A 24,664-nucleotide genomic window follows, 5' to 3' on the forward strand; every position below is an offset into this window, starting at 1 on the left:
ATGTGGTTTAAGCATTGTTGTGTACTTAGAACATCCATTTGTGTTGTTTTTCTATTAGAAAGTGTGACTTTAATCAGAAACCTGGGAATTAGGCCTACTATTAGCCTACTTGCAAAGTACAGCTTGGGTTGGCCTGTCTGTGAAAGACCAATATATGGGATTTATTTCCAAATTAGAGTATACCCACTTCTCCAGGAACCACTGCACCACTGCGGCTAACAGGTAGTTCAGAGCAGTTCTGGCTGTAGCATGGCTACTAGAGAGCCCAGGGTGTCTATCAGATGGCTGGTTCATGTGTTCCGTTCCTGTAGAGGAAGAGAGACCTGTCTGTGATGCCGCATTCACGTCATGTTGGAAACCCTGGACTTCCGAGTTCAGATTAAAGTAAGTAATTTGCATAGAGCTTCCTATTGGTTGATTCTGATACTTCCTAAGTGGGAAACATGGTATCATCTTTCTTTCTACAATGTCCAAGTTTCTGAAATGTCGTGAACGCTGCATGAGGCCCTAATGGATTTGGTAGCCCAGCTTTGGAGGACAGATGGTGTGTATTGAGGTGATGGGCTGTGGCTGTGGCTGTGGTGTGTGTGTGTGTGTGTGTGTGTGTGTGTGTGTGTGTGTGTGTGTGTGTGTGTGTGTGTGTGTGTGTGTGTGTGTGTGTGTGTGTGTGTGTGTGTGTGTGTGTGTGTGTGTGTGTGGTGTGTGTGTGTGTGTGTGTGTGTGGAGGAAGGGGATTTAATGCTCCATGACCCAGATCCGCACTGAGCAGGGATGTTTCCCTAGCATGTGTGTGTGTGGTGACGCTCAAATAAAGTGAAGGAAGAGTGACATAGACATTGTGTGTGTGCATAAAATGGTGAAGCTGAAGGGAGGAGTGACTGGGACAACTGTGAGTGTGTTTGTATGTGTATTTGGGTGTGTGACATCTGGGACGTGTGGCAGAGTGTGTGTGTGCTTGAGCTGCTCTGTATCCCTCCTCCTTCATCACTGTCACACAGCTGTCCCCTACCTGGACGACCTGTCACTCCACAGAGTCTGTCATCATATTATTATTTTCTCTCTCTCTCTCTCTCTCTCTCTCTCTCTCTCTCTCTCTCTCTCTCTCTCTCTCTCTCTCTCTCTCTCTCTCTCTCTCTCTCTCTCTCTCTCTCTCTCTCTCTCTCTCTCTCTCTCTCTCTCTCTCTCTCTCTCTCTCTCTCTCTCTCTCTCTCTCTCTCTCTCTCTCTCTCTCTCTCTCTCTCTCTCTCTCTCTCTCTCTCTCTCTCTCTCTCTCTCTCTCTCTCTCTCTCTCTCTCTCTTTGGCTAACCGCTCTTTGGCTAACCGCACATTGGCCCGGTTAGCCAATGTGCGGGAGCACTGGTTGGTCGGCCCAACTGAGGTAGTATGCCCATGTCCTATTACTACTACAGTACTGTTTTGTCATACAGTACATGCCATCTGTAGTTACAGCCTCAGTCAACATGTACTGAACATGTGGAGAAGCTGTGTTCAGTCACAGAGTGTGTTGATGCGGCGCATCACCTGGCCAGAATGGTTGATAACCTCTCTTTATCGTGTCACAATGACAAGCACAATAAACCAAGCAAAACAGATGCAAATGGGGATTTATTTTGTAAACCCTTTACATTTGTCCTGCATGTCATTAACTATGAATTATCTAGGGATTAATAACAGCTGTTCTGAGACTGATGATTCCATCAGCTGATATCTCAAAGTGCTGTTCAGATTATAATTTTTATTAGACTTTGGGTCCATTACTCATGCAAAACTCACAGCACAGATATGCATGATACCGTCCAAATCAGCACGATCATCTCTGTGTCCTTGTGGAAGGTCCAAAAGGTAATTCTGTCTATGTGACTAACCGGCTAGCATCATACCCCGGATGTTATGGAAAAGAGACAGGGCTAGCATGTTAGAGGGCCAGGGCTTCCGTAGCAGGGTAGAGTCAGTCAGACAAGTGGGTGGGTGAAGGAGGCCATTCCTTCCTCTTCAGTGATCGTGTTTGGAAGTATGGAGGTTTGTCAGAGATACTACATACTTCATGTTCTCGGTCTCTTGGCAGAATATCATCAGTCACGTGGAGTGCTGTGACTCGGTTGTTTCCAGAATGTTGTCACATGGAGTTCTGTTCTGAGACTGATGATTCCACAAGACTTGATACCATGTGAGAGTCAAAATTAGAGGAGAGCAAACAGCCCTGCCTCAGGCTAAGGGGTAATGGATGTGTCATAGATGCCATGCAGGCACAGAATGACAAGAAATACGTAGGAAGTGGCATTGACTCAGGCATGGAGAAGCGGGGTCGTCAATACTTGATTTACATGGCTATTTTTGGAGTAGGGCAACACTTGAGAAGTCATAACTTGAAAACAGACAGACACGTCAAATGGTCAGGGGTGGAATTTAGTATACCGTTATTTTTCTGATATTGATTTGTCTTTGGTTATTCTTTTATACATTCCCAGTAGGAATACATCAATTAGGCTTACAAGTACTTAAGCTGTTGAACACACTGTACTTGTGTCTTACCTCATACTGCAGCATTTCCTGTAAAACAGTTGCTACTGTAATGCTGTTTAGAGCTGTGCGGCCTGGGGAATGTTTGTGCAGTTCTGAACTCTGCAAGCAGTGCAAATGTCTCGGGTCTGGTGTCCGATAGATTCTAATTACCTCTGCACAATTGAATGAACATACGCTGGTGGATCGCAGGGGTTGTTCCCTAACTCCGTGGATGTAACCAATTGCACTCTTCACGGTTGGGAGAAACATACTGCTCTCTCTTTCTCTCTCTCTCTCTCTGTAGTACGGAACTTAATTGATTGTTTGCGGGAGGAAAGGTTCTCAAATTTCATGCACATTCTAAGGTATTTCAAATGAGCTGTTCTAATGGTAGGATCTTCATTTGAGCCAGTTTGCTACAGCAGCAATATATTCCTGCAGCAACAGGAAATGTGAATTATAATGTGGATTATAATTAATGGACAATTTTTGAAGGGGTTGACACGTTTTTCATTAGGGCAAATCAAATCTGACATTTTAAAGTGGAAATTAGAAACTTTAGACACCATTTTAAACCTTGAATACACTACACGTTTGCATTTCCTGCCGTGCAGGAAAATTCTCAGCAACAAACAAGATCCTACATCTGAAAACGTTCAAATAAGGCAGAAAAAAAAGAGAGAGCGCGAGAGAGCGAGAGAGAGAGAGAGAGAGAGAGAGAGAAAGAGAGAGAGCGAGAGAGAGAGAACTGCAATAGTTATTGTCACATTATTTGAATGAATGTTATTCATTAAAAAGCACAAATTAATATTATTAAATCTGTCAAAAAGTAAATCAAAATGTTAATTTCCTCTTGAACCTAATGTTGCCAAATCCATATATTTTCATGAAGGTAACAGAAATGCTGCTGTTTTGACAAGTGAGACATTTGGCTTCATACTGAGAGAGAAGTCAGCTCTCATCGAAAGATGTGTCTTCAAAAACCCATATCAGGTATGCATTGTTCAGCAACATCAAATTGCTTCCAGGAAATAAACACATCTACATGTCACAATAATAATGTAACTCTTAGGAAGAGAGTTTTCCAGATTAATGAGTCAGTCATCAATCCCAACTTTACATCAAAGCAGAACACGATGACAGGATGTATTTTTCCCATTTATTGTTACTATTATGAATTGTTAACTTAGCTCCTGATTTGACAACCCAGAGTGACCTGTAATCTTTCCCCTCATCAAAAACCTCTAATATGGCGGATTTATTCCAAATTATTCTGTATAGCCCCTGGCCTGCCTGCCTGCGCAAACTGAACACACACACACACACACACACACAAACGCGCAGCAGCAGCAGCAACCACATTAGGGCACAGCCTGCTGAATGTGTAAACGATGACGGCCGGGGAGGAGAAGAGAAAAAAAGAACTGGGAGGAAAATGTCCACATTTGTCTTTTTCACTCATAATTATAATGCCATGTGGAGTGTGAGTAATCGCTCTGCTGTTATTTTAAATCCGCCACCACTAATATGGCCAAATTTACCAGCATCAGTGAATGCACTTTGACAGCTGCTATGTTTTGCTTCCCCGGGTCGCTGTCTGTCAATCACTGGGGATTATGAGTAAATACGACCAGCCCACCTGCCTCTGGTGTACTCTAACTCTGTACCATGATTATAGACTCAAACTGAACAAGATAGATAGAAGGACAACGCCTGTTTCCTTTGTATGGATTATCTATTACGTTCCCATTTTGCACATTTCCACATTTTCACACACATTATTCCGTCGCTATATTATACAAACAGATACAGGCTCTACTTCAACATAGCCAATTGACAAGATAGACAAATATAGCCAATGTCTTTCATTGTGATGGGGTTATTTGGTGGCTTGCAGACGTACATCTATAAAGGATTCTAAACCACTGTACATACATTTGCGTAATGAGGGTTGATATGACAGACTGGCCAGTGATGGCAATGTTGTGAGAGTTCCCAATTCCCTGGGACTCGCCAGAGAGATTCATATTTGACAGACATACAGACAGAGGTTGGTTTGTAGATCTTCACCTCGCTGTGTCCCGAATGGCACCCTATTCCCTATATTCCCTACTACTTTTCACCAGAGCCCTATTGGATAAAGGGAATAGGGTGCTATTTTGGATGCTAGCCAATCACTGGCTTTCACTGAGCTAGCTATAGCTGTGACCTGACCTCCTTGAGCAGCTAATTCCAAACATTCCTGTCACATCTCTCCCTTTGATAATTACCACTTCATCTGGGAGCAGCGGGGTGGATTATTCTCTGGACAGAGAGCACAATTAGACACTATTACCGCCACAATGAATGTCTGAATAGATGGTTAGACGCAGGTCAGAGCTTTTTCTTCCTTGCCCTCATGTGTTCTGTTGATACAAAGAAAGTCAGGCTTGTCAATTCAATACCAACGATGTTATTTTTTGTCTTGGTGAAAGACAAGGCTTGTGAAAATGAAAAGACTTGTCTCTCTCTATTAATAAGAGAGGCGTACAATAGGAAAGGCCGGAGCTGTTAACTGGTCAGATCAAGGTGTAGCTACAGGCTATGAGGCGAGCACCAGCTGGTGGCAAAAAGCTTGAAAAACACTGTCATGTTTGGAGTCAAATCGAAATATATTGCTCCAGAAATATAGCAACTTCATATTCTCTGTGCATTGACTTCCATGCATTTACAGACGTGATACAGCAGTGTACTATACATTGAGTGTACAAAACATTAAGAACACCTTCCTAATATTGCGTTGCACCCTCTTTTACCCTCAGAACAGCCTCAATTCATCGGGGCATGGACTCTGCAAGGTGTTGAAAGCATTCCACATGGATGCTGGCCCATATTGACGCCAATGCTTCCCACAGTTGTGTAAAGTTGGCTGAATGTCCTTTGGGTGGTGGACCATTCTTGATACAAACAGGAAACTGCTGAGCGTGAAAAACCCAGCAGCGTTACAGTTAAATCTTTGTTCTTGGCCATTCATCCTCTGAATGGCACACATACAGTGGCTTGCGAAAGTATTCACCCCCTTGGCATTTTTCCTATTTTGTTGCCTTACAACCTGGAATTAAAATAGATTTTTGGGGGGGGTTTGTATCATTTGATTTACACAACATGCCAACCACCTTGAAGATGCATATTTCCTTTTATTGTGGAACAAACAAGAAATAAGACAACAAAACTGAAAACTTGATTGTGCATAACTATTGACCCCCCAAAGTCAATACTTTGTAGAGCCACCTTTTGCAGCAATTACAGCTGCAAGTCTCTTGGGGTAGGGCTCAATATGCTTGGCACATCTAGCCACTGGGATTTTTGCCCATTCTTCAAGGCAAAACTGCTCCTTAAAGTTGGATGGGTTCCGCTGGTGTATTCCCCTTAAACCACTCAAGTGTTTTTTAGCAGGATGCTTAGGGTCATTGTCTTGCTGGAAGGTGAACCTCCGTCCCAGTCTCAAATCCCTGGAAGACTGACACAGCTTTCCCTCAAGAATTTCCCTGTATTTAGCGCCATCCATCATTCCTTCCATTCTGACCATTTTCTCAGTCCATGCCGATGAAAAACGTCCCCACAGCATGATGCTGACCACCATGCTTCACTGTGGGGATGGGGTCCTCGGGGTGATGAGAGGAGTTGGGCTTGCGCAAGACATAGCTTTTTCCTTGATGACTAAAAAACTACATTTTAGTCTTATCTGACCAGAGTACCTTCTTCCATATGTTTGGGGAGTCTCCCGCATGCCTTTTGGCAAACACCAAACGTGTTTGCTTATTTTCTTCTTTAAGCAATGGCTTTTTTTCTGGACACTCTTCCATAAAGCCCAGCTCTGTGGAGTGTACAGCTTAAAGTGGCTCGGCTTAAAGCGGCCCTCTCTTGGCAGGTTTATGGACAGATACTCAATCTCCGCTGTGGAGCTTTGTAGCTCCTTCATGGTTATCTTTGGTCTTTTTGTTGCCTCTCTGATTAATGCCCTCCTTGCCTGGTCTGTGAGTTTTGGTAGGTGGCCCTCTCTTGGCAGGTTTGTTGTGGTGCCATATTCTTTCCATTATTTAATAATGGATTTAATGGTGCTCTGTGGGATGTTAAAAGTTTCAGATATTTTTTATAACCCAACCCTGATCTGTACTTCTCCACAACTTTGTCCCTGACCTGTTTGGAGAGCTCCTTGGTCTTCATGGTGCCTCTTGCTTGGTGGTGTCCCTTGCTTAGTGGTGTTGCAGGGGCTGGGGCCTTTCAGAGCAGGTATATATATACTGAGATCATGTGACAGATCATGTGACACTTAGATTGCACACAAGTGGAGTTTATTTAACTAATTATGTAACTTTTGAAGGTATTTGGTTTGCACCAGATCGTATTTAGGGGCTTCATAGCATAGGGGTGAATACATATGCACGCACCACTTTCTGTTGGGGTTTTTTCAGAATTTTTTAATTAAGTAATATTTTTTATTTTCACTTCACCAATTTTGATTATTTTGTGTATGTCCATTACATGAAATGCAAATAAAAAATAAAATAAAATTACAGGTTGTAATAACAAAATAGGAAAAACGCCAAGGGGTATGAATACTTTTGCAAGGCACTGTACACAATCCATGTCTCCATTGTCTCAAGGCTTACAAATCCTTCTTTAACCTGTCTCTTTCCGTTCATCTACACTGATTGAAGTGGATTTAACAAGTGGCATCAATAAGGAATCATAACTTTCACCTGGATTCACCTGGTCAGACTAAGCCATGGAAAGAACAGGGGTCCTTTAATGTTCTGTACACTCAGTGTATGTTGTGCTCTTAGCCTACATTGCATCTGGCCAATAGGCTAGCACAGTACGTGGAAAATATGCAGACCCATGGTGTGTAATCGGTGCAATCGTCCTGTCAATGCACAGCATGGTTCCACAGGATCAATACCATTTAGGTCAAGTGTCCAACACAGGAGGTTGGTGGCATCTTAATTGGAGAGGACTGGCTTGTGGTAATGGCTGGAGCGGAATGGTATCAAATACATAAAACACATGGTTTGATGCCACTCCATTCGCTCCGTTCCAGCCATTATTACAAGCCGTTCCCCCCTCAGCAGCTTCAACTGGTGTCTAAACATATCCAATAGACAGCAGCACCAAATGGCCTGAACATGGAAAGGATGTGTGTGTGACTACAGTATCTTGACATTTCAATGAGAGTACATGCATTTGTCATAGTCCTGTATCATACTGTAGGCCTTTGGCACACACAGTATCAAGAAAAACAACTGCGTGAAAATTGTAGCTTGTATTTCCTTTTAATGCTTCACTCACCTCCATACTCACAATAATTCTATGTCTACACAAAGCACAGGAAATGCATTCTGGATTAAATACCCCCCCCCCCCAGTATCATGCAGGGGAGTATCGCCCAGTATCATGCAGGGGAGAATGAATGCTTTATTGTCCCATAGAGACATTTGCTTGGTAACATCACATTTTACCAGTTGCTCTTATCCAGCGCAACTAGGGTAAAGTGCCTTGCTCAAGGGCATATCGGGAGATTTTCCAACTAGTTTGCTCGGGGACACGAACCAGCGATCTTTACTTGCCCAACACTCTTAACCGTTAGGCTACCTGCTGCTACATGCTTGGTAACATGGATGGAGCACTTTACTTGCCTTTCAAAGTGGCATTAAATGACAGTGTGGCCAAGCAGACCTCTTATGTCACTGCTGCCATTCAAACCCAGATCTGTACTGTTGTGAGGCTGAATGATGGCTGTCCGACTACCATTAAGCTTGCAGCCCCTGCCCTGCTGCAGCATCAGCATTAGTACAAGGCTGGCTGAGAGAGAGAGATTAGTCTGATGGTGCAATCTCCCTCTAAAGGAGTCAGCATGCTTCAGTACGTGTAACGTCCTGACCAGAGTTCTTATGTGTTTTGCTTGTTTAGTGTTGGTCAGGACGTGAGCTGGGTGGGAATTTTATGTTGTGTGTCTAGTTCGTCTGTTTCTGTGTCCAGCCTAATATGGTTCTCAATCAGAGGCAGCTGTCAATCGTTGTCCCTGATTGAGAATCATATATAGGTGGCTTGTTTTGTGTTGGGGATTGTGGGTGGTTGTTTCCTGTCTCTGTGTTTTGTCTGCACCGGACTGTTTCGGTTTGCCACATTTTGTTGTTTTGTATCGTTGTAAGTGTTCACTGTTTTCGTTTAATTAAACATGTTGAGCACTGGCTACGCTGCGTGTTGGTCCGACCCCTGCTACACTCTCTCTTCTAGTGAAGAGAGGGAAGGCTGCCGTTACAGTACGGCTGGCAGCTAGCCGAAGTCAGCTAGGCGAACCAAACTAGTATGCTCGCATACTATTTTAAAAGACCTTCACTTGAAAAAAAAAAGTAAATAGTTCTGTTTGGCCATTTTGAGACACCGTAGCCAGTATACACTTTCTCAAAGTAGTAATAATTAATAACTCAAGAAATCTCTTATGTTTTTTTGGCGAGGAGATCTTAGTCACGCAATTTTACATCTTAACTAATATGTTTGGTGCAGTATTTTGTAATACTCTTGTTAAAACCAAGTATAGAGTTTATTTGTTATAATTAATTGGTATTAGATTTAAAAGGTGATCGAATTGCTGCTGAATTATAATGTCATTAATGCATTTATTTTGAATAAATATTTATTTAATGTACAAGAGAATAGGTTGGTTTTTCTTTTAAGTTTAAGTTTTGACAAATGAGGTAGCTTGTTAAGCTGAGGACAATGGGAGAGTTGACCTGGTTAACAGGAGGCCTGGGAAAGAGACGTTGAGAAAAAAGAGGGAGAGACGTTGAGAAAGATGGGAATACATTATCAGTGTTGGTGAAGAAAAACAATAAAAGAAGACGATAAAAATAGAACAAAACCCATACCTACAAGTTTTAAGGGAAATATTGATTTTATTTTATAAGAGAGTTATTATTGTTTTGATAAGAAAGACTTAGTTAAGACTGAAGCTACCGTTTCCTCGTGGAGGTATTTGACAGCCTCAAGGTTAGCCTAGCATCGTGCGAGACCTGGAGAGAATTGCTTGTGGAAGATTAACGAGTTCATGTTTCCATGGGATATCTGTTGCTGCTAAGGAGTACTGTCTGCATTAATAGCTGTGCTTGCTGTGGATCTTGTGAGGACACCTGCACGGTCCGAACTGTTATACTTCGCTGAATAAATATTTACAAGTAGTGAGTAACTACAATGGTGGGGTGCTTCGGGACCTTGTGTCGTCATTTTTATTTTAGCTCCATCACGCGCCGACGGGTTTAAGCAAGCTTCCAAGTAATTTGGACATGGATTGTGAGAAACCATGTGGTACATAAAAAAATGTGATAATATACATCTTGAACCTTGTCTGTTGCATTGGTGGTGTTATTTACTGTTTCAGTTTAATTTAAATGCATATCCTTATATAATAACAAAAATCTATAATCATTCAATCTGAAGTTAATACCCTGGTTGTCATCGCCCTAGTGAGTTTACAATAGGGATTCTTATTGGAGATATCCTTCTCACCTACTATCCCATGCTGTTCAGATATTCTAAGCAAGGTAATATTGTGAGAGTCAAATTCGAGCCTGGTGAGAGGGTTACAATTTCTAAGTGAAAAAATGTGCATGAAAAACGAGTCGTCTATAGTTGAATGACAACATAGACTTTATCGAAGAAACCCTACAGTTGACCAATCAGAGACGAAGGGGCGTAGACTTCATGTCCTTAGAAATCTATGCAGTTATTTGTTTTTTTATTAATTATTTCTAACATTGTTAGCCCAGAAAATCTCAAGTGTTATTACATACAGCCGGGAAGAACTATTGGATATAAAAGCGATGTCAACTTACCATCATAACGACCAGGAATACGTCTTTCCCGAAGCGAATTCTCTGTTCGGACCTTCACCCTGGACATGAGCTCTTATCCCAGAGGCCGAGCCAAAACAATGCGGTCGCCGCAGGAGAGGCAGTCGGAGCGGCTTACTGGTCAGACTCAGAAGGCGAGCACACCATCCACCGCTTCCGAGCATATTTCTCGCCAATGTCCAATCTCTAGATAACCATTCACCAGGCGCTCTCATTTGTTGACTTCTGTAACCGTAAAAGCCTTGGTTTCATTCATGTTAACATTCGAACCCCCCTCCCTAAGTTTGTTTTATTCACTGCTTTAGCACACTCCACCAACCCTGATGGACTAGCCGTGTCTGAATCATAGCTTAGGAAGGCCACCAAAGATCCTGAAATTTCCATCCCTAACTATAACATCTTCTGACAAGAACAACTGCCAAAGGGGGCGGAGTTGCAATCTACTGCAGAGATAGCCTGTAGAGTTCTGTCATACTATCCAGGTCTGTGCCCAAACAATTCTACTTTTAAAAATCCACCTTTCCAGAAACAAGTCTCTCACCGTTGCCACTTGTTTCAGACCCCCTTCAGCCCCCAGCTGTGCCCTGGAAACCATATGTGAATTGATTGCCCCCCATCTATCTTCAGAGTTCGTACTGTTACGTGACCTAAACTGGGACATGCTTAACACCCCGGCCGTCCTACAATCTAAGCTAGATGCCCTCAATCTCCCACAAATTATTAAGGAACCTACCAGGTACAACCCTAAATTCATAACCATGGGAACCCTCTTAGATATCATCCTGATCAACTTGCCCTCTAAATACATCTTGGCTGTCTTCAACCAGGATCTCAGCGATCACTGCCTCATTGCCTACGTGCATGATGGATCCGCGGTCAAATGACCACTCCTCATCACTGTCAAACGTTACCTAAAACACTTCAGCGAGCAGGCCTTTCTAATCGACCTGGCCCGGGTTTCCTGGAAGGATATTGACCTCATCCCGTCAGTAGAGGAGGCCTGGTTGTTCTTTAAAAGTGCTTTCCTTGCAATCTTAAATAAGCATGCCCCATTCAAAAAACTTAGAACTAAGAACAGATATAGCCCTTGGTTCACCCCAGACTTGACTGCCCTTGACCAGCACAAAAACATCCTGTGGCGTTCTGCATTAGCATCGAATAGCCCCCGCGATATGCAACTTTTCAGGGAAGTCAGGAAGCAATATACTCAGTCAGTTAGGAAAGCTAAGGCTAGCTTTTTCAAACAGAAATTTGCATCCTGTAGCACTAATTCCCAAAATGTTTGGGACACTGTAAAGTCCTTTGAGAATAAGAGCACCTCCTCCCACCTGCCCACTGCACTGAGGCTCGGAAACACAGTCACCACCGATAAATCTACGATAATTTTCTACGGCTGGCCATGCTTTCCACCTGGCTACCCCTACCCCGGCCAACAGCTCAGCACTCCCTGCAGCAACTTGCCCAAGCCCCCCACCTCCCGCTTCTCCTTCACCCAAATCCAGACAGCTGATGTTCTGAAAGAGCTGCAAAATCTGGATCCCTACAAATCAGCCGGGCTAGACGATGTAGACCCTTTCTTTCTAAAATGATCCGCCGAAATTGTTGCAACCCCTATTACTAGCCTGTTCAACCTCTTTTTTGTATCATCTTTGATCCCCAAAGATTTGGAAAGCTGCCGCAGTCCTCCTCGTCTTCAAAGGGGGAGACACTCTAGACTCAAACTGTTATGGTCTTCTATCCATCCTGCCCTGCCTTTCTAAAATCTTCGAAAGCCAAGTTAACAAGGAGATCACTAAACCATTTAGAATCCCACCGTACCTTCTCCACTATGCAATCTGGTTTCCAAGCTAGTCATGGGTGCACCTCAGCCTAGATCAAGGTCCTTAACGATATCATAACCGCCATCGACAAAAGAAACTCCTGTGCAGCTGTCTTCATCGACCTGGCCAAAGCTTTCGACTCTGTCAATCACTGCATTCTTATCGGCAGACTCAATACCCTTGGTTTTTCAAATGACTAACTCGCCTGGTTCACCAACTACTTCTCAGATAGAGTTTAGTGTGTCAAATCGGAGGGCCTGTTGTCCGGACCTCTCTATGTACCATTCTCTGTTTCACGGAAACATGGTTCACTCGGGATAGGTTGTCAGAGTCGGAAGAACCACCCAGTTTCTTCACGCATCGCTCCGACAGAAACAAACATCTCTCTGGTAAGAAGGGCGGGGGTGTATGCCTTATGATTAAACGACTGATGGTGTAATCACAACAACACACAGGAACTCAAGTCGTTTTGCTCACCCGACCTAGAATTCCTTACCTTATCAAATGCCGACTGCATTATCTTCCAAGAGAATTCTCTTTGATTATAGTCACAGCCGTGTATATCCCCCCAAGCAGATCCCTCGTCGGCCCTGAAAGAACTTCACTGGACTCTATGTAAACTGGAAACCATAAATCCTGAGGCTGTATTTATTGTAGCTGGGGATTTTAACAAGAAGAAGAACCATACTTCCTAAATTTTATCAGCATATCGAATGCGCGACAAGAGCTGGTAGCTTTCTGGATCATTGCTACTCAAACTTCCGCGATGCATGCAAAGCCCTCCCCCACCCTGCCTTCGGCAAATCTGACCATGGCTCCATTTTGTTGCTCCCAGCCTATAGACAGAAACTAAAACAGGAAATGCCCGTGCTCAGGTCAATACAACACTGGTCTGACCAATCGGATTCCACGCTTCAAGATTGCTTTGATCACGTGGACTGGGATATGTTCCGGATAGCCTCCGATAATAACATTGATGTATACGCTGGGTCGGTGAGCGAGTTTATTAGCAAGTGCATCGGAGATGTCGTACCCTCTGTGACCATTTAAAACCTTCCCTAACCTGAAATCGTTGATTGATTGCAGCATTCGCGCAAAACTGAAAGCCTGAACCACCGCTTTTAATCATGGCAAGGCGCTTGGAAACACGACCGAATACAATCAGTGCAGCTATTCCCTCCACAAGGCAATCAAACAAGCAAAGTGTCAGTATAGAGACAAAGTAGAGTCGCAATTCAACAGCTCAAACACAAGACGTATATGGCAGGGTCTACAGTCAAATAAAACCAGCCCCTTCGCCAGCCCCAGCCCTGTAGAAAACCAACCCCGTTGCGGACATCGAGATCTTGCTCCCAGACAAATAAACAACTTCTTTGCTCACTTTGAGGACAATACAGTGCCACTGACACGGCCCGCTACCAAAGCCTGTGGGCTCTCTTTCTCTGTGGCTAACGTGAGTAAAACATTTAAACATGTTAACCCTCGCAAGGCTGCCGGCCCAGACGGCATCCCTAGCTGCGTCCTTAAGAGCATGCGCAGATCAGCTGGCTGGTGTGTTTACGGACATATTCAACCAATCCCTGTCACAGTCTGTTGTCCCCACATGCTTCAAGATGGCCACCATTGTTCCAGTTCCCAAGAAAGCTAAAGTAACTGAACTAAATGACTATCGCCCCATTTCACTCACTTCTGTCATCATGAAGTGCTTTGAGAGACAAGTCAAGGACCATATCACGTCCACCCTACCTGATACCCTAGACCCACTCCAATGTGCATACCGCCCCAATAGGTGCACTGACGATGCAATCGCCATCACACTGCACACTGCCCTATCCCATCTGAACAAGAGGAATACCTATGTAAGAATGCTGTTCATTGACTACAGCTCAGCATTTAACACCATAGTACCCACCAAACCATAGTACCCACCATCATTAAGCTCGAGACCCTGGGTCTCGACCCCGCCCTGTGCAACTGGGTCCTGGACTTTCTGACGGGCCGCCCCAAGGTGGTGAAGGTAGGAAACATCTCCACCCCGCTGATCCTCAACACTGGGGCCCTACAAGGGTGTGTTCTCAGCCCTCTCCTGTAATACCTGTTCACAAATGACTGCGTGGCCAGAGGAGGGGAGGGCCCTCGGAGTGTGGTGTCAGGAAAACAACCTCTCACTCCACGTCAACAAAACAAAGGGAATGATCATGGACTCCATCCACATCAACGGGACAGTAGTGGAGAAGATGGAAAGTTTTAAGTTCCTCGGCGTACACATCACGGACAAACTGAAATGGTCCACCCACACAGACAGCGTGGTGAAGAAGGCACAACAGCGCATCTTCAACCTCAGGAGGCTGAAGAAATTTGGCTTGTCATCTAAAACACTCACAAACTTTTACAGATGCACAATTGAGAGCATCCTGTCGGGCTGTATCACCGCCTAGTACAGCAATGGCACCGCCCTCAACCGCAAGGCTCTCCAGAGGGTAGTGCGGTCTGCAAAACACATAACCGGGGGCAAACTACCTGCCCTCCAGGACACCTACAGCACCCGATGTCACAGGAAGGCCAAAAAGATCATCAAGGACAACAACCACCGGAGCCACTGCCTGTTCATGCCGCTATCCAGAAGGCGAAGTCAGTACAGATGCATCACAACTGGGACCGAGAGACTGAAAAATTGCTTCTATCTCAAGGCCATCAGACTGTTAAACAGCCATCACTAACATAGAGAGGCTGTTGCCAACATACAGATCAAATCTTTGGCCACTTAAATAAATGGATTTGATAAAGGTATCACTAGTCACTTTAAATAACGCCACTTTAATAATGTTTACATATCCTACATTACTCATCTCATATGTATATACTGTATTCTACACCATCTACTGCATCTTGCCTATGCCACACGCCATCACTCATCAATATATTTATATCTACACATTCTTATTCATGCCTTCACATTTGTGTGTATAAGGTAGTTGTCGTGAATTTGTTAGATTACTTGTTAGATATTACTGCACGGTCGGAACTAGAAGCACAAGCATTTCGCTACACTCGCATTAACATCTGTTAATCATGTGTATGTGACCAATAACATTTGATTTGATTTGAGACTTCGGTTCCCGAACTTCGGCTGGCCTCGAGATAAAATGTTGTGTGCCGAACAGCCGGGAAAAAAACCTACCGAAGTTCAAAACGAACAAAAAAGTCACAAAATGTCTTGGATGCGTGCGGATGCGTTAAACCAGAGACGTGAAAAATGCATTGGAAAGACATTGTCATTTCTGCGTCGACCCTGTGATATTGTTGTTACAATATTAACATTCTGCACATTGTGAGGCCAACCCTGAAAATAACATTTTACTCAGATGCATTCCCAGGCAGAGTAAGATCAATACTAAAATAATATTGCTCCAGGAATATTTTATTTCTGAAGAGCATGTTTGATTAGCTACATTTTTATGGAGGTTTAATCTGTGTTGTCTCTGACAGTGAATTTAATCAGGCATTGTGTTACACTTCTTTTGATACAAATGAAGATAGGCTCTTCCATGCAAAACATTGATATCGATGTTAAATATACTAGCATAGCATGTTTTTACAAGCTTTGTAATATCAGTTATAGTAGTTATCAATCAATATCAGTTCAAATTGTAGAAAATAGCGTCAAAGCTCATGTCCATAAATACATCTTAATGCAATGTTCTCCTCAGTAATATCTGCAGCAACTTCTTGAAATGGAAGCTTTCACTAATATTTTCACACACCCTGAGGAGTTACTGGTGGGCTATCCTCTCTTCTCCGCTCGCCTTCTCCCCGGCTCCTCTTCTCAGACAGGGGTGGTGAGTGGAGACTGAGGAGAGAGAGAGAAAGAGAGAGAGGGAGATGGGGAGAGAGAGGACCAAGCTGAGGCCTGGAGGTCATACACCCAGGAGTGTGAGTCCTGCCAGGGGCCTTGTAATCCCACAACACCCTCTGCTGCTATCCCTTCCACCACCCGTCTGTCCTCTCCCTGTATCCCCCTATCCCTCCTGCATCCCCCTATCCCCCTCCATCCCTCCACCCCCCCCATCCCTTCTACTCCTCCCTCCATCTCTCTATCCCCTCCACCCCTCATCCAGCCCCTCCACCCATCCTCCATCCCTTCTACCCCTCCTCCATCCCTCTACCCCTCAACCCTCCTCCATCCCTCATCCCTTCTACCCCTCCTCCATCCCTCCACCCCTCCTCCATCCCTCATCCCTTCTACCCCTCCTCCATCCCTTCACCCCTCCTCCATCCCTCATCCCTCCACCCTCTCCTCCACCTCCCCTCCATCCCTTCCACCCCTCCTCATCCCTCCATCCCTCTATCCCCTCCACCTCACAGCCAGACCATGACCAACTGGATCTGCTCCCTATCACAGGGCCACAGGACATCTTTCCTCTTCTCCCTTCTCCTCCTTTTCCTTCTTCTCTCCATCCTTTCATCCGATTTGTTCTGTAGCCTGTAGACTGCTCTGTCTAGGCTCTCCCCCCTGGGATGGAGGCCGAGAGCTGAGCCTGAGTCCCAAAGGGAACCCTATTCCCTACATAGTGCACTACTTTTTTTTGCCAGTGCTCTGGTCAAAGTAGCGCACTATGTAGGGAATAGGGCACCATTTGGGACACTGCCTGGGGGCTGTCTGTGCCAGGGACACGGCTAAGACATCCAAGGCCTGGCGCTTGCGAGGACCAGACACCCCGGTGGCCGTCTCACGCAGACTCCAAAGGCCCACCACCTAATGGGTTGAAACTAATCAGCTAATTTGTCAACAAGTTTCTGATTTCGACAAGCATTTCAACAAGCTTGTCTGTCTGGCCTGACACTCGGCTGTATAGAGTCGAATCCAAGTCAAAGCCGTGTGGTTGAATTCAGACTATGAAAAGGGAACTTACCTTCTCTCTCTCTCTGTCTCTCTATCTGCACATTCGACTGTATAGTCGAAGCCAAACCAAGTGAATGTTGACTATGAAAAGGAGCTTTGCCTCTCTCTGTCTGTCTCTCTGTCTTCTCTTCCGCTACTCTCAGTATAATGGTGGTTCGGTTAGAATCACTTCTGCCAGCTCAGGTTGAATGACTGAGGGAGTACAATCCTACATTATCCTACATTATTCTCTTGATCGAAACAGCAAGTGATGATTCCCAGGTCATTGGGAACCACTGTGACTTACTGAAGAGTTTTGCTATTTGACTGGATAATAAGACTAGAAGCATGCGGGTGTTGCTGACTCGCTGAGTGCTTAAATTCTTATAGAACAGTAACAATTGGTTCCATAAGATGGGTTCATTGAGAATGCCAGGTAACTCCTTCCTGTCCCTTTGTGTTGTGTTGTACAGGCCATTTATCCCATGGTGGTGTCATACATTATTTCACTGATCGTTGGAACTTCAATGTATTCACGTCACATTTACCTCCATTCGTTGTGGTGATAAATATAGTCTAAGGCAGGCTATTACTATATGTTTTGAGACACCCCCTAGGGATGTAAGTACTCTTCTTTGTGTGTGTGTGTGATTGTAACTGTACTGTGTTTCCTTGTCCCATGGTCACAAAGACAACAATATCTACAATGAAAAGTGTTAGCAGGTGCAATAATGTATTCATTTAAATTCAATTTCATTGTATTTACACTTTCTGCTTTATTTAATTTGCTTTATGATACATTTCTAAATCACCACCAGGTACAGAATATTGTCCAATAGGAATTGTCCCTCTGTCTCCCCTCTGTTTCAATGACAAGCTGTTTTTAGAGGGAGATCAAGGAGGTGATCAATGAGTTTGTTCTGTCTCTTGTTGTTCACACAGGCTTCCTAAGCACAGGGGACCAGGCAGCCAAGGGGAACTATGGACTGCTGGACCAGATCCAAGCCCTGAGGTGGATCAAAGAGAACATTCAGGCCTTCAAAGGAGATCCAAAGAGAGTGACAATCTTCGGCTCTGGTGCAGGGGCATCGTGTGTTAGCTTGCTCACGCTCTCTCACTACTCAGAAGGTATGTATAGTCCCCAAAAATATTCCTTGGAAATCATTGAGATTATATAATATTTTTTTATATAAGTCAGTGAATACAATTCCTTTTGAATTTTTTATGAATCAGAACATATATAAATCTCGGCGTCCACTGTGAGATTTATACATGTCACGATCGTCGTATGGTGGAAGAGAGGAGGACCAAAGCGCAGCGTGGTTAGAATACATCTTCTATTTTTAATGAAGACGAAAACGAAGAACACTTTACAAACTTAACAAAAACAACAAACCGACGACCGTGGAGCTATAATAAACAATGTACAAACGTGCAACATAGACATAGACAATCACCCACCACATACCCAATGAATATGGCTGCCTAAATATGGTTCCCAATCAGAGACAATGATAAACAGCTGCCTCTAATTGAGAACCAATCTAGGCAGCCATAGACATACAAACACCTAGACTAGACAAAACCCCATAAACATACAAAACCCCTAGACATGACAAAAACACCTACATCCCCCATGTCACACCCTGACCTAACTAAAATAATAAAGAAAACAAAGATAACTAAGGCCAGGGCGTGACAATACACTGCACTGAATGATTATTAATTGTATTCATATGGTCATATGAACTTCAGCAATAATTTTAGAATATGGTAATTAAATAAATACCTGTGGGGAAATGTTTTATTATATCTATTGCTTTATTTGATAAATATCTACAGAGAGATTTTGTTTCAAACAGGAATATCTCTCTCGCTGGGAGGGTATAGCTGTGTCCCAAATGGCACCCTACTCCCTACATGGTGCCTGATCAAACATACTGCATTACATAGGGAAAACGGTTCAATTTGGGACGCAACCTATGCGTTATTTAAACAGTCAGGATGCACCATCCCGACTGTTCAGAGGACGTAGCGTCACATTTGATGGCCACATAGCAGAGATAACAACTAGAGTGTGTTCCCAGGTTCACTCAAGTGTAAAATATTGCCTACCTCAGCCACTAGATATTTGTGTGACCAGCCAGAGAAAAGTGGTAGGTGGATATCAAGAATATTAGAATGGCTCACCGCCGTAACATTTTACATTTACATCTCGCTGTTTTTTTATTATCATTAGAAAATAGTATCCTAGAAATGTGAGTTTCATTAAGTGTCATTGTTGTTCTCCTCAGCCCAGTGCACAGCACATTGTAGAGAGGCAAACAAAGGCTGCGTCCCAAATGGTATCATATTCCCTATAGTGGTCAAAAGTAGTGCACTATATAGGGAATAGGATGTCATTTGGAGCGCAAACAGAGATAGACAATTGAATAGCTAGCTGTACTTTCTCGCTCTCTTTCTATGCAGCTGAATCTCACCAGGAGCTGTTTGAGTAAATGACTGTGAAAACAGCATTACCTAGTCAGTCTCCATAGGGCAAAGCCCCAGATGGATCTTAACCGGCACATCTCGCAACTTCAGGCTTTATTTCCATCAATATAAGTCAATATCAGTTACGGCAGGAAATAGACATGTCTTGCACTCGTCAATGGACTTTCATTTCTCTCCATGCCCGCTGCTGCTAAAAAAAACATAAATCCTCTGCTTTCAGTCCTTTCTTTCGTCGTCGTTCTCTCAGAAGTCCAATTCAAACAATGAATGCCAAGAGTGTGCAAAGCTGTCATCAAGGCAAAGGGTGGCTACTTTGAAGAATCTCAAATATAAAATGTATTTTGATTTGTTTAACACTTTTTTGGTTACTACATGATTCCGTATGTGTTATTTCATAGTTGTGATGTCTTTACTATTATTCTACAATGTAGAAAATAGTCAAAATAAAAACCCTTGAATGAGTAGGTGTGTCAACTTTTGACTGGTACTATATATATATATATATATATATATATATATGATAGGGACGGAAAAAGACACTCAAGTTGGGAAGAGGTGTTACCAGACAGATTCAGGGATCTTCTTGTCCCTTTTAGCCCAGTAATTGTCTCTCCTTAAAGGAATAATTAGTCCACTTTTGATACTGTCTCAAAATGTTTTCCATTTCACCAATCAAGTTTTCAAGATATAGAACTCTCACAATCCTAATTTCCACATCATCATGATGACGTGTTTTGCATTATGTGATGCATTTTGCATTATCATTATGATGTAGTAAGTGACAATTAGCGTTTTGAAAGTTGTATATGTTGAAGACTTGATTGGTGACGTGCAAAACATTTTGGGGCCGTATCAAAAGGGGACGAATGAAACAAATGATTCCTTTAAGAAGAGACAACTACTGGCCAAAAGGGACAAGATAGTTTTTGAGTGGATTATTTCTTTAACATCCGCCAGCCTGGTTCCATCACTCACACTAGGCCAAACATTTTACCAATACCCCCCCAACCCCCCAGACTAAAATCCCTCTCACTAGATTTGGTTCTGGGTTACCGAGGTTAGCCCAGTATCCTATCACCTGGATTGGTGTTGGGATGGACTTGGATTTGCTAAGGCTGTTGATAGTCAGGCAGCTATGTTCCTGCATCGCTCCCTTTAGCCAGACCCAGGTGGCATGGCCCCTCATCGCTGCTCCCTTTGTAGGACATGATATGTTTCTGTATCACGGCTCCACAGGCACGCCTCAGCAAGCAGAATGAGGTAAACACAGGAGGCAGATGCAACATATTTAAATTAACTTCTGGTGAGTCAGGCTTTAACTGATATTCTTTAACCAGAGGAAATGGGGGGGGGGGGGGGACGAAATAAACCTCTGTTGCTAACTATGCCTTGAGGGAGACTTCGTCTTCTGCGGCTCGGAAACATACTTTTCAAGTCGTCCTTGTTGAGTCACCATCACAAGGATATAAATAGAACGTAGAAAATACTGGGGGTTGAAATGTAACATGTTCCTAGTGCGCTGTGGCCTATTTGCAGAGTGGCAGTGGCAGACAGATCGTGAAGCTACATGCAGCTCCAACATAAATCAGGATGAATAAGTGGCCCGAGGCCTCATTTCAGAATAAACAAATGTGTCTTTTATTTTCAGTCGGATTAATTTATTATGACCAGCGTTGACAAGATGTGGTGTCCCTGTCCTTAATCATCCTTTTGCTGCATATTTTGTCAGTACAGGAGGATATGCAGTAAACATGACATCTCTGTCTGATTTCTATGGATCTGTGTGGATGTTACAGGCGTAATCATGCAAAACATTTTTTACTGACTATAGCACTCACCAAAGATGTTACATCAGAATTACTTAAATAATACCGAATGAATAAATTCAATTTTACTTTTGCGTCAAATCGCCAATTGGCAACCCATCCCTTATGGGATTAATTGACACATTAACAAACATTACAATAATTCACTATGATAATTCAGTGATAATTCTTCTTGTGGCGTTCTCTGCATTGAGCATCACATAGAATGATACAATACATCAATACATAATTTTATTTTTATTTTTTTACCAGGTAAGTTGACTGAGAACACGTTCTCATTTGCAGCAACGACTTGGGGAATAGTTACAGGGGAGAGGAGGGGGATGAATGAGCCAATTATAAACTGGGGATTATTAGGTGACCATGATGGTTTGAGGGCCAGATTGGGAATTTAGCCAGGACACCGGGGTTAACACCCCTACTCTTACGATAAGTGCCATGGGATCTTTAATGACCTCAGAGAGTCAGGACACCCGTTTAACGTCCCATCCGAAAGACGGCAACCTACACAGGGCAGTGTCCCCAATCACTGCCCTGGGGCATTGGGACATTTTTTAGACCAGAGGAAAGAGTGCCTCCTACTGGCCCTCCAACACCACTTCCAGCAGCATCTGGTCTCCCATCCAGGGCCTGACCAGGACCAACCCTGCTTAGCTTCAGAAGCAAGCCAGTAGTGGTATGCAGGGTGGTATGCTGCTGGCCATAATAGTCAGTAAGGTTATCCAAACAATAATTACATCCCTAGAGCAGTACAATAATATACACATACACACTGCATACATACATACATACATACATACATACATACATACATACATACATACATACATACATACATACATACATACATACACACTGCATATACACACATACCTAGCATAAACAGACCAGAAAATAAAAAGTATTAATATACAGAGTAAATACCAATGTGGCTGTTCCAGGTGTGTGTATTTTCTTTTAGTAGTTTTAGTGCATTTTTTTTTTCATTTGTGAAAAACAGCAAACACCATGTGTGAGATTTGTTGTGTCTAACATCAGTTTTCTCCCTTTCAGATCTCTTCCAGAAAGCCATCATCCAGAGTGGTACAGCTCTGTCCAGCTGGGCGGTTAACTACCAGCCTGCCAAGTACACACGGATCCTGGCTGAGAAGGTGGGCTGCAACATGCTGGACACCATCGACCTGGTGGAGTGCCTCCAGAGCAAGAACTACAAGGAGCTGATCGAACAGAACATCTTACCCGCAAAATACCACATCGCCTTCGGCCCAGTCATCGACGGCGATGTCATCCCGGACGACCCCCAGATCCTCATGGAGCAGGGCGAGTTCCTCAACTACGACATCATGCTGGGGGTCAACCAAGGCGAAGGGTTCAAGTTTGTGGAGGGCAGCGTGGACAGCGAGGACGGCGTCTCGGCCAACGACTTCGACTTTGCCGTGTCGGACTTTGTGGATCACCTCTACGGCTACCCGGAGGGCAAGGACACACTAAGGGAGACCATTAAGTTCATGTACACTGACTGGGCCGACAAGGAGAACCCCGAGACAAGAAGGAAGACGTTAGTCGCACTCTTCACCGACCACCAGTGGGTGGCGCCGGCCGTAGCCACAGCGGACCTCCATGCCCAGTATGGTTCGCCAACGTATTTTTACGCCTTCTACCACCACTGCCAGAGTGACATGAAGCCTAGCTGGGCTGACTCGGCACATGGAGACGAAGTGCCCTATGTGTTCGGGATCCCGATGATCGGACCCACGGATCTGTTCAACTGCAACTTTTCCAAGAACGACGTCATGCTCAGCGCAGTGGTTATGACCTACTGGACTAACTTCGCCAAGACAGGGTAGGTTGTCCAATTCTGTTTTTACTACTGTCTGTCAGGTTGTTTATTTGAAGTGGATAAATATCCGTCATGGACCGAGAAGACACGTAAGCAAGTTATGGGAGCGTAGCTTCAACTAAACTGAACAAATCAGTGCTTCTACAAGTCTGTTAGAGGCTTTGGTTTTCATTAAGGCTTTGCCGTTTGCAGATATCACTTGATATTTGGATCACGTCTTTGTTTCCTGAACCCTGGGATTAGCCAGGTAGCAGGATGTTTGCGACCCAGTCACACTGAAAATTAATTTTAAGGTGAATAAATAAATTCTTGAACAGCTTCATAGGCTGTAGCATTCCCTCCCCCAGCTCTCCGGCTTGGCTAGCGTCCAACTGATCCCAGTTCAGCAGGGAATAGATTGACAGCGTTATTGACATGGGGAGGATCTTTTACTCTGAGTGCTTTTTGCTTTCCCATAGTGCTTCTTCAAACAAAGCAGGAACCCAAAGCAAATTCATGGCATTCGAGAGTGTCCATTTTTCACAAGAGTCTCTCCAACTGCAGGCAAACACTCCCGTTGCGATCCTCAATTTCCTCGCTCGATTGAGGGTTTTCCAGAAAAACGGCTCCCGACAACAGACTAGGGGATTCGGAGGGATGAGAGGCACATCATCAACTACTCATCTCAGTGCTTTGGAATGGGGCGATGGACAAAATAGAAAAGTACAATACACAGGGAAGCTGAGGACTGAACAATGAGTGAGGCTTGTGTGTATGCGTATCCGTGCGTGTTTCTTAGTACACACTGCACATGCGGGCTACAGTCAGCTAAAAATGAAGACAGCTGGGAACACATGGCAGACTGGAAAAGCCGATTTTTTGATTTCACCTGCAAAGAGAGGCTTTGTGTCAAACAGAGGGAGATAGGATTGGATACATTTGTGAGCATCTGAGTAGATACATATAAGTATGATGTGCAAGCCACCTCCCTCTGGCGAAAAAGCAGAAGCCGGGTAGACCGACATGCGGTTTATTTTACATCTATGACTTTGCTATTTCCATAAACCTGCGACGACAAGTCTCTTAGGAGGTGTAGACTAGCCCTCCATCTGAATGTACTTCTGTTATCACACAAAACAGACTGACAGCATGGTGAAAGCATATGTTTTATGGACCTTCTGAGATACATGTGAATAGCTTGCTAAGTATTTATCAGTCCGATGGGCATGGGATGCCTGGAGCGTTGTCTTAATTCCAAGTCTTTGGTATCGGAGAAAATGGCATATTGTTACAGCAGACGCTTCCCTATGCTGCTATTAGGGCTACAGGCCTTAAGTGATACTGTACTGGGATTCACAACTATTACTAGACAGTCACTGAATCCATTTCAGGGAGATTAGCTTAATTTACCAAGAGTTGACATTTTGACAGT

At 43.9% G+C, this 24,664-nt stretch overlaps 1 protein-coding gene across 2 annotated transcripts in view; it reads left to right on the forward strand.

The window, feature by feature from the left end:
* LOC129859578 (neuroligin-4, X-linked-like) overlaps window positions 1-24,664 on the forward strand; it is a 76,800-nt gene that overhangs the window by 48,101 nt on the left and 4,035 nt on the right. For both annotated transcript variants that reach the window (XM_055929506.1, XM_055929507.1), the window contains 2 exons: window positions 18,037-18,222; window positions 22,467-23,256. In XM_055929506.1, the coding sequence (XP_055785481.1) occupies window positions 18,037-18,222; window positions 22,467-23,256 (976 nt within the window). The remainder of the gene's footprint in view (window positions 1-18,036; window positions 18,223-22,466; window positions 23,257-24,664) is intronic.

The sequence above is a fragment of the Salvelinus fontinalis genome, chromosome 7, assembly GCF_029448725.1.
Source record: "Salvelinus fontinalis isolate EN_2023a chromosome 7, ASM2944872v1, whole genome shotgun sequence".
NCBI classification, from domain to species: Eukaryota; Metazoa; Chordata; class Actinopteri; order Salmoniformes; family Salmonidae; genus Salvelinus; species Salvelinus fontinalis.